This window comes from Brassica napus, chromosome C7, assembly GCF_020379485.1.
Source record: "Brassica napus cultivar Da-Ae chromosome C7, Da-Ae, whole genome shotgun sequence".
Classification (NCBI taxonomy): Eukaryota; Viridiplantae; Streptophyta; class Magnoliopsida; order Brassicales; family Brassicaceae; genus Brassica; species Brassica napus.
The window spans coordinates 35,137,925-35,149,278 of NC_063450.1; the positions used below are offsets into that span (position 1 = coordinate 35,137,925).

At 35.5% G+C, this 11,354-nt stretch overlaps 3 protein-coding genes across 3 annotated transcripts; 1 reads left to right on the plus strand and 2 right to left on the minus strand.

Annotated features, from left to right (window-relative positions):
* Nucleotides 1–42: 42 nt before the first annotated feature.
* LOC106397525 (ethylene-responsive transcription factor 2-like) lies at nucleotides 43–1,081 on the minus strand. The gene has a single exon (XM_013838119.3). The coding sequence runs from the start codon at nucleotides 961–963 to the stop codon at nucleotides 295–297; it is 669 nt and encodes a 222-aa protein (XP_013693573.1). The 5' UTR covers nucleotides 964–1,081; the 3' UTR covers nucleotides 43–294.
* A 3,978-nt stretch (nucleotides 1,082–5,059) lies between these two features.
* LOC106408047 lies at nucleotides 5,060–8,200 on the plus strand. The gene is made up of 6 exons (XM_013848880.1): nucleotides 5,060–5,974; nucleotides 6,124–6,747; nucleotides 6,801–6,917; nucleotides 7,070–7,314; nucleotides 7,416–7,497; nucleotides 7,586–8,200. The coding sequence occupies exons 1-6, from the start codon at nucleotides 5,060–5,062 to the stop codon at nucleotides 8,198–8,200; spliced, it is 2,598 nt and encodes an 865-aa protein (XP_013704334.1).
* Nucleotides 8,201–8,871: 671 nt separating this feature from the next.
* On the minus strand, nucleotides 8,872–10,598 carry LOC106408049. The gene is made up of 3 exons (XM_013848881.2): nucleotides 10,050–10,598; nucleotides 9,024–9,839; nucleotides 8,872–8,955 (listed from the first exon to the last, which is right to left on the minus strand). Exons 1-3 carry the CDS (start codon nucleotides 10,596–10,598, stop codon nucleotides 8,872–8,874), a joined length of 1,449 nt encoding a protein of 482 aa, XP_013704335.2.
* Nucleotides 10,599–11,354: the final 756 nt, after the last annotated feature.

Below are 11,354 nucleotides of genomic sequence, written 5' to 3' on the forward strand. Positions count from 1 at the left end.
ATTTGTAAAACACGGGTAACGACTCTAGTACACACTACTATATAAGAGATGTCTCGGACTTACTGTATATAACTGAAACATAGAAACAACTATGTAGTTAGACACGTATTCACATCATAAGATAATTATTACCTAAGAATCTACTTATGGAAATGGCTGTTAGTTTAGTAAAAGAGACCAAAAAACAAATGAAATACTTTACTTCTCTTCCAAACTACAAAACACACAGTAAACTAACGATACCAAACAAGTGGTTGACACGTGTCTCTTATGCAACATCGCCCTTCACCTGAACTATGGCACGTTCTCTGTTCTTCTCCTCTGCTTCGGCTTCCCGTTTTCAGAAGAGGACGACGAAGAAGACTTATAAGACCTCTTTGACTTGATCCTTACCGGGTCAGGTTCACCGGAGTTAACCCTCAACGGAAAATTCAACAAAGCGCGGGAACCACGCATCCTAAAAGCAGCTCTATCGTAAGCCAAAGCTGCATCTTCCGCCGTCTCAAACGTCCCTAACCATTCCCTCGCTCCTTTTTTCGCCGGATCACGTATCTCCGCCGCGAATTTCCCCCACGGCCTCTGTCTCACCCCTCTGTAATGCTTTCCCTTTGACGGCGGCGCCGCCACCGCCTTCATTTTTTCCGCCTCCGCTGCTAAGTTCTCCGAAGTTTCCATTTTAACCGCCGGAAAATCGTTAAAATCGCTGAGACAGCTCAAGTCCGACGACGGCGACGACGTTTCAAAGGCTCCGTTGAAGGCGTCGTTGAGGAGACTGTACACTAACATATCCTCGGAGTCGTTCTCTTTCAATGGCAAGTCTCCCCAACTCTGAGTGAAACATGAACTCGGTATTGACTCACTGAATCGTAACTCGTTGTCTCCACCTAGCAAGTGACGTCGTATTGACTCCAGCAAAGCGTAATCTGATTCTGCTGCCGTGGTTATCTCGCCTTGTCCGTACATTATTATTACAGAAGCAAATGAAAGTGGTTTTTTTTTAGTAAACGAAAATGTTTTTTTTTTTTAATTTCTTGTTTTTCTTTAACTTGATTGTCAAATGTTTAATATTTTTTCTTATGTGGGAAGACGATGAAAGGGTTTATATAGTGGATAAGGTTCATGAACCCCTTAAGTCTTTTTCATGTTTATGCAGTTTTGTATTGTAGTGGGAGATTAAAAAAAGCTGATTAAAATATGAAAGTTGTGGATTTTTCATTGCTACGAACGTTCGTGAATTAAAACACGTGCGTTTTATCCACGCTATCAAGCTGAAGTGTCAAAATGACGAAATCGATTGGTCGTTGCTAGCAACTTGTCCCTTGTTTTGTCGCTCGGTGTTGAATTTGAGTTCCGGGTTTGTTAAGCAACTTGTCCGTTGTTTAGTCTATAGGACCAAGGTCTTATAATCTGTTATTCTTTGTTATATTATATAAATCTTCAATCAATCAATATTCTTTGTTATGGGATAGAGTTTCAAAAATACAGAACTACTTGATGTTAAAATTGTAAATATGTACTTAATTAGATGGTCGCCAATAATATATATCTTCATTTACTTGAAATCTAGCTTAGATTTTGTGTTTGGTGGTGAAACAAAAATATATTAAGGTAGGTCATAGCTATTTTGAATGGGACACTTTTAAAATGTCTGCACAAATCAGGATGCATTTCTCCTAGACACAAAATAATATCTTCTGATCACTTTTTGCCTCTTACCCTTGCCTTTATACTCTGCTAGCTTTCTTAATTTTCAACTTCATTATTTTCAGTTTAAAACAGTTGCACAAACACACACACACACAACTTATTCGTTAATTGATGTTTATCGAATTATAAATAATCATTTGGGCTACTCTAGTCGATAAATCTGCAGTACTGAAATCTTAAGCTCCTAATGATTTTCATGAAAATCCATTGTTTAATTCATCTTTATGAAAAACAATTTCACCTTTTTGTTTGTTCAAACTTCAAATTGTCTTGGTTTTCATGCAAAGTTCGGTTCAAAAGCCATACTTTAACTCATCTTTATGAAGTTCCTTTTCATATATATTTTTTCAAAACTTCAAATAGTCTTATATACTCCTTTCCACCAGTAATTTGGAATTTTGTTGAAAATTTATTTTATTTCCGTCTTTTTCCTTGTATTGGCTTGTACTCCAAATTGATAGTGGGTCTGTTACGAGTGTCCACTTGCAAAAGAGACCTCCTACATGGAAGCGTAGAATTTAAATGTCTCTTACGATATTGTACTATTTTACGATCGATCTAATGGATCACAATAGTAGTCTTGGTTACCCTGGTTTCTTGGGTTTAAGTATATACGAGCAAGTCCGTTGCATTAGTCTTAAATTTTTAATTGAGTCTTCGACTAATACTAGAATAGAATAAGATATGCGCCTGTGAATTTATATGAAAATGATTTAAAAAATATCGTATGGAAAAACAAAATTTATATTCTTGATCGAATTAATATTTTTGGCCCTTAAAAATTTTTTAAAATTTTTTTTTTGTTAATTACATAATTTTTTTTAATAATGAGCTCATTCCATTTTTAAAAATATTTTAAGCAAAAAAATCACTTATCGCTTAAGAACCTAACGTTTAAGCCGAAGAATCTTAGACCTACTATTTGGTTACAATGAAACTATGTCAGCTGAGTTTTATATCATGATTTAGCAATTTAAAATTTAATTATGATTATGAGAAGTTTACGTACACGTGTCAATCTTATCTATCTTCAATATTTTTCTCATTCTTGTGTCACTTTTTTATTTTGGTTATTACTCGATATAAATATTTATTCTCGAATTTATTCTCATTTCGTTATTATGCTTTGTCCTGAGATTTAGAATTTTTTTAAGATTTAAAATTATTAAAGACTTAAAATTATTAAAAAGATACATATTTAGGTTAAGATTTGCGCCTTGTGCAGTATAAATATTTCATATTTATTACTTATTTTATGTTTTCTGCATATTATGAAATAATAAAATAATAATTATATATTAAATAAGTAAGAAATCAATTACTATTATGTAATAAATTGGTGTGCACATATAAATCAAACGACCGCTCTTCTTCATTCGTAATCATTTTAGGGTAAATAAATCAAAACAATCAATCTTATCTATTGTATATGATATATAATTAAATTTAAATGATATTAACATTGATGTATAGTATACTTTAAATATGAATATTTATTAAATGAGATTTCTACTCATATGATTTTATGATTATTTACATATTTGTGTAACAAAATTTTACACCAACGATTTTTTTTATAATGTGGAATGCTTAGTGATTTCAATAATTTATAATCATTCAAAAAAAAACAATGAAGAATTCAAAATTAAAATATTAACTTTTCTTCAACACAGATATCAAAATATGAGTAAGCATTTTCATATGATCTAGTGATTAATTTAAACGATATGAAATATATATATATATATATATATTAAAATAAACACCTATTAAAATAAAATTATTTATTCATATGATTTTATAATCATTGTATCTTATTATAGAAAAAAATTTAAACCTTGATCACAAAAGTTTATGTGAGACTTTTAACAGTTTTAGTAATTTATACTTGTTTTGAAAAATTAAAAATACAACATATACAAAAAAATATAAAAATTTATTATATGATTAATGTAATTATGTAATTTATTTTAATAACAAATAATTAAATAAAAATGATAAAAAATATACAGTTTGTTAGCAAATCTTCATTATTTAAAATCATTAATTGACATATATATCTTAATCACATTAGGTAATTCCGTAGGTTTTATTTAAGGAAATAATATATAATAATTTCAATTTGATTAATGAATGGTCCATAATGGACATACTATATAATATAACAATCCCTAACAATTTAATTATAGACTAACAAAATTTTCAATTGATTCTCAAGCCAACACGTAAGCAAAATTAGCATTACAGTTACGTGACAACTCAGCATGGCGCTTTTTTAATTAATACAAACTATAAATTATAACTTTTTAAATGTTTCTCTATTAATACATAGGGATATGTAAATTGCTTAACCTCAACGTGTTTATAATACGGATTTTATGTGCAAGAAAATCAATTTAACGTTACTATTATGTCGTCATAATCCAAAAATAGTTGTACTGTCTAAAAATCAAATAAAAACCAGTGTTTTTAAACCCGGAACGAACCGGCGGCCGGACCAGGTTGAACCATGAACCAAAAATAATCCGGGTTGAGTTAATGCTAAAACCCAATTGAAATCGAACCAGTTAAAAACCCCTATCGAACCGTCAAAAACCCAGAAATCGGCGACCCAATGAACCGGCCAAACCCCGGTTCGTATATAAGACAAAATTTTGTTAATGAAACAATTAATTTTTCTTCTTTTTAAAGTAAAAATAAGATTTATCAAAGATTAATAAAGTATTGTTTCTCGTCTTTTTCTTTTGTCGTCTCTACAATTCATAAATTACAAGATTCACAAAGTTTAATATTCACGTTAAGATATTGTTTTTGTCTACTTCTCACTTTGTTTAAATTTTTATTTCATGATAACTTGTTTTGAAGATTTTAAATAATTGAAACATTTAAGTTTTTGAAATTTGTATTTCCAAATATAACTCTTACCTAATGTGTATATAATTTTTTGAGTAATTGCACCCTATAGACAACTTCTAAAGTTTATTTTGTGACTTGGTCACCTTATCAATTGGTACTGTTACGGGTGTGATAAATGTCATTCGTATCCCTATCACGTTGCACCCGGTTTTCTGACAGCCTATATGATAGGTCATAGCTCATAGGTAGCTAGGTTGGGTTCAGGTGTAATAATTATGTAAATTGTTTTACGCCACGCGAGCGTATTTGTTGAAACTAGCAAAGAATCATTTTGCTACATTATTAGAACATCACTATTCAACTAAGTTTGCATATCTCTTCGCTCTTTTCTTTTTCGATATATCGGAAAATCTCCACTGAGGGAAGTCGGAGTTTTGTACAACCGGAGATGGTGTAAATCTCCACTGAGGGAAGTCGGAGTTTTGTACAACCGGAGATGGTGTCGGTGCGTCTAGTTGATTGTCCGGATTCACCGGATGTGCAACAGTCGAAGTCGATTCCTCAGATGATGTTTGCTGCCGGTGAAGAACCAGTTGGTGTTCGCGTCCTTACCTATCAATCATCTGGCGCTATTGAACGGATTTTAGATACGTTACATGAGGAGGAAATTGATTTCATCAAGGCCTCTGCTTTTGGCAAAATCGTGGAGATTGCGGAGAAACCTGTATTTTCGGGTCGTTTTGCCCGTTATCTTCTATCAAGGCAGCTGAAAACGAAGAAAAAGCACGAAGCATGGTTCCGTTTTGCCGGTCATCCGGTTAGGTTTTCGTTACGAGAGTTTGCGCTTGTCACCGGATTACCATGTGGGAAGTTTCCGAAGAGATCTAAGCAGAAGCTAAGGGAAACTATAGCTGAGAAACCTTATTGGCCGTCGTTGTTTGGGAAAAGTGATGTTGTAACCGTTGCTTCTGTTCTCAAGATGCTCCGGAGGAGAACTGTTACGGACAAAGAAATTCGTATTAAATTTGCCTGCCTGGCTATCCTGGAGTCTGTTCTGCTCCCCACAAGTCTGAAGATGAAGATTTGTATAGAACATGCAGAAGCTATAAAAGATATTGATGAATTTTTTGCATATCCTTGGGGAGGATTGGCGTTTGACTTGCTTATGCGTAGTATAAAAGAGAGAGATGAGGTGGCGTTGTCGCAAGACAACATTGCTGTCAAAGGCTTCGCTCTTGCCTTACAACTGGTATTGGTTGAAGCTGTCCCTGCTCTCACTGAAGTTGTCCAAGAAACATGTTCTTCATCCGAAAGCGATAGCGAAGATGATGGTCTTGATCCGGGTGGTAAATTTGGCAAAAAACAAACACTTAATCCTTCGCATGCGCGCAATGTTGACAAGAAAAGGGATGTAAGTTATTTGTGCTCCGTTATGAATTGGTTATCTAATTTTGTAATAATTATAGACAACTTGTATCATATAGTATCATTTTCCGTCCAATAATTGTATTTATTTGATACGCAGTAGATAAAATTCATGTGTTGGCCTTATGTTTCCAGGTTGTCGTTACAAGTATTTTGGAAGATTTAGAGCGCCGTTTGGACGATTCAGCTCTAACCTGGTCTGATGAAGAGGATGATGACACAGTTGATAACATGGTTGATCTCATAAACGCCAATCATAGTTTTCAACTGTCTCTATATGTCGGGGGTCTAACTAAAGCTGATGTTGATCGTATGAGAGAAGCTTCCCCTCCAGCTACTAAGGCTAAGAGATCCAGAAAACATCTGAAAAATCCTCTATCCGATGATCAAACTAGTATTGCGTCTTTTGTTATAGGGAAAGTGCAACCTCAACTTGATGTAATGGGCAATACCATTAAGCAGTCCTCCTCAACGCTGGCGTCTATTGAGGGAACGGTTATTACGCGTGTTGAGTCCGTCTTGAAGAAATTCAAAGCAGAATGTCTTGGAGCTGTTGAGTCAATGGTTGCAGTGTTGTGCAAAGATTATACCCGACATCCAAATGGTTCCGGCGTGAACGCCGGTGGTAGCCAAAATGCAGTGTCTGCTTCGGGTATCGTTAGAAGTCCCGTTGAACAAGCAAACGACAATACTATCAATAATGTTATGCAGAATATAAGTGCTTATTCTACTCCTCCAGCATCTCCTCATAATAGTCATGTAAGTGAAATTTTTGTATTTCTGTAAGTCAATAAACTATTTTTGTATATAAGCTAAGCCGTTTGTGTAATGGTTTTTTACATGTCGCAGCTAATCCAGATAACGAGAGTGCTGCCATGTCTGCCCAAAGTCAGAATCATTGTAGGCAGAAGAACATCCGTCAATCTCTGGTAAGATATCTTACCACATACGATTACAAAGTTTGTGATTTTCTTGCATCTGAACTCTGGTTTTTTTTTCTCCTTTTTTTTGTAAGGCCGTCCCCGATATGGTTCCACTTTAACTTATGGAAATACTCTCGTTCTCTCTTGGACTTACTCAGGAAGCTGTTGTGACTCTGTCGCCTATATCTAACACCAATGTTCCTGACAATATTGTCGATCCCCAATCTTCACGTAAAAGTAAGTGTCATAAGACAGTTCCGTCTGCCCTTCTAGAAGATTACCATTGCGGTCCACATATTCTATCACGAATGCGGCGTGCAGACAAGGTTGTATTTGTTAGATATGACAAATTCGAGATGGAGAGGAAGTTTGTCCGTCTATCTGAAAAGCTGAAAGGAAATGTGTAAGTGGTGGCAAGTGTCATTCCTACGGGAGTTCCTGTTTTTATAATTATTCACTGACAACGGTGATTTAAAAGCGAAAAATTGTTATTTAAATTTACAGTGTTATTAACGTTGCTGGATTATCTGTTTCTTCACGTGAACTTCTCCTCATGGCCGAAAGACCCCGTCTTTTATCTTCAAAGGTAAAGTTTCACCAATTCAACGTCTACGAACACTACAACTATAGGCATAAGATTTAATTTACAGTTTGTTTGTCGATTTTATTTTCAGGTTGTTGATATATTGATCAGGCTTGTGCGCTACGTCGTATCAGGACAGCCGTGTACCGAAGGTGTCAATAGATATGAATTTCTTGATACCAAATTTGGAGCATCCATTGTGAGGAACTATCCCAAGTTTTCCATGAGTAAGAAAAAGGACTCCTACCCGTTTCCCAAAGGCTTAATGGACTATTTTGGCAATAAAGGTGTTTCTTCAACTTATCCAATTCGGTATTACTTTCCATTCTTGATTGAAAAAAAACATTGGATTGGTGTCTGCTTTGACACTTCTAAGGGCCACCTGCATGTGTTTGACTCCAATATGTCTTTCACGAAAGAAGCAACAATGGCCAGAAATCTAACTCCTCTCCTCCAAATGTTACCATATTTGGCAAGACGTATCTGTCAAGATATGTGCGGGGATGGGTTGGCTTATAGGTTTGATCGGCCCAAAGGTGTAACTCAAATTACTAATCCATCTGACTCTGGTTTAATGGTTGTGCTGTTAATGGTCACACATGCTGTTCATGGAAACGAAGCATGTAGCAATGTCACTTCCTCCTGTCTTGCTGACGAAGGCAAGAGTGCTGCAATATTGGCTTACGAGTTGAAAGAGGAGCTGTAGTGTTACTATGCAATTGTTATTTCTTGTTGTCTCCATTCTATAATACTATTTCCCGTTGTTATCCTCACATTGAACTTATTTATGTTTGCTGTACCTTTTAAATGAGCGCATTGTGTTATATTTCGATTTGGTTTCATGCTAATTTGTATTACTTCTAGTTATTTCTGGTTTTTGATGTCATAGCTTGAATCATCTATTTACGTCGGAATAAAGCTAAATTAGATAATGACTTTGACTGTATTTCCTTCCGTATTCAATTATACTTGTCATATTTTTCCAGTGCGTCTATAAATGTTAGCGACAAGGTTAATGGAAGAATAGTTTTTTCCATTGTTTGGTAGGGGTGCAAATGTGTTTGCATTGTTCGGTTTTAGTGTTTATAGAAGACAATACCTTATTAAAAGTACTTTACAGTTTCTGGATCAAGTTTACGAACTGTGCATGGTATCTTCCAGTCGCAAACATATTTTCATTGTTATTTATATATTTCCAAAGTTGGCATTCTTATTTATTCAACATACTCGGACTATACTTCACTCATGCCTCATTCCTTAGGTCACTATTTTACATTAGATATTTAATTTTGGAAACAGATCACAACACCCACCTAGCGTCTCAAACACCTTCATCATCCGAGATTTGCCAAACTTTAGTTATAGCATTTATATATATTATATAGCAACCTTGCATGTTGCTCGATTGTGGCCCGTCTTCTTGCAGCGGCTACAGAGATGCCTCTTGCTTGGTGTTTTCATCTGCCAAATGTAGTTCGTCGGTTAGGAAAAAATAAAATTAGAATAAGAAGCAGGTTATTTGTTCGTACCCTTATTTCTCCGGTGGATAAAATGCGACTTTTACGTGGTCGGCCAGGAGGTCGTTTAGTTACTGGAGGTAAGATTTTCAAATTTCCAGTACCACCTTCAACAATTTGCTCTGTTCCACATACCGCATCAGTTATTGGATACACAACATCCGTATAGGCAGAAGCTAGCTTATCTAAACTGTAAATGTCAGAAACAAGAGACTCCACGCTGATTTTCTCAGTTATGGCTGCTGCGATTGCATGTGCGCAAGGGATCATCAATGTCTGAAAGGAGAAACAACTACAAGTCTTTGTGTTGAGGTTTACGTGGAAAGATGTTCCATTCTTCTCCTTCACGTCGAACTCCATGTTGTTGATCGTGCTCACATGCAAGCCTCCACTCTCTTCAAAATTAGCTTGAACAATTTCACTCACTCTCGGGGTTATATGTCCTCTTTCCCGCTTGGAAACATTGCGACGTTCGGCAAACCAGGTCATCAGTTTTGACCTTATATACTCAAGCAAAGGCATTATTGGGAGCTCCCTAGCTTCACGAAGAACAGCGTTCCATGACTCAGCAACATTGCTTGTCATAATGTTGTATCGATTTCCTGGGAAATGAGATCTCGCCCAACGTTCAAAACCAATACCAATCAGGTAGTCAGCACAAGAAGGATTGATGGTCTTGATTTCGTTGAATGATGTATAGAACTTGGATAGACGATATGCTCGTGCTGCTTTTCCCACCAAATAGCAAAGATGCTTGTTCTTAAAATAAGTTCTTATGTTGCGTTTGAGATGCAACACGCAAGCACAATGTCTAGCTGCCGGGAAAACCTACGAAATCCGAAATATGTTATAATTGTGTATACAAGTATTGTCAACCATGAGTTGTATTGATCACATTAGTGTCGTACATATACAGAACCAGATTGTCCTATATCAACGCTCTAACAATAACTATATGTTAAACTCCTTTTTTCACATTATCATATTTGTATGTATGCATCATCATCACATCATTTATATTTACTGTTAGATGTGTACCTTTGATATGCCGTGGTATATTGAAGAGTGTCTGTCAGGTATGAAAACAACATTTTCTGTGTTGGGTATGAACTTCAAAAGCATGTTGAAGAACCACTCCCATGCCTTGTCATTTTCACCATCAACTATTCCGATTGCGATTGGAAAGACTTGATAGTTACCATCTTGAGCTGAAGCTGATAGTAAGCAACCAGCGTATTTACCTCTTAAGTGTGCCCCATCGATGATAACAACGGTGCGCAGATGCTTGAACCCCGTGATTGGTGCACCAAGGGCATGGAACAAGTACTTGAATCTATGGCCAATAGCCTTATCGTAAGCCGTATGAATTTTAGCTAAGGTTCCCGGATTTGCAAGAACAAGTCTTTCAAGGTAATCAGAAAGAAGATTGTACGATGCACCAGAAGACCCTTTGCTAAATTCTTTACCAATTTCTCTAGACCTCCACGCTTTCCAATAAGAAATTCTGACGTCGTGATCTCCAAGCATCACTTGTATAATTTCATTTGGCCGAGGTCTATTACCATTTCCACAAAACCTAGCCCTCATAAGCTGTGCAATGAAACGATGTGTTGCGTGTTCTTCATAACCTGCAACAAATACTTGGTTAACACATGTCACGTTACTAAAGTAATAAAATATGACTAGTAGAATTTAAATTAAGTAGCGCTGGTGGGTTAGTAAAGGTAGTTATGTATAGTAAAGGGAAATTTGTGAAGTTAATATGGTTTCGATCATGGTAGATGTATAAGCAAATTTACCGGCTTTATGTCTACTAATTGTAATAATTTTTATATCATGTTTCTCAGTGAACCTATTTTTTGGACATTATCGGACGTTCATTTCTTCATATTTTGTATAGAGTAAAATGATTGTTCATCGATAATACCTGCTCGTTCATCAATTGAACATGTATGTTGTAATTGCACCTTTCAAATTTCATATTTTTCTACATCCTTCATCTTAATTGCACACACTCGCCACATGCAAGACTCACTTATACAACGTAGTAGCATCCTGTTAGGTGAAGAACGTGCGTTTCGAAACCTGAATTTATGTTGAATTGTGTATAATGCCATATGATGCTTAAACAAGTCTCTATTTTTAAAGACCTTTCCCTCATAAAGTTCAGCCAAATGGTTGGTTTGCTTCCCTACAAATTATTTTCCCTTTTTGGATTAGTATAATTTCAAAAAGGTAATACGTTAACATATTTTACATTAATTATCAAACATTACATGATCACCACAGAGTAAGCATATTATGCATCATTTTGTTCACATACAGAAAATGGAACTTCCCGCA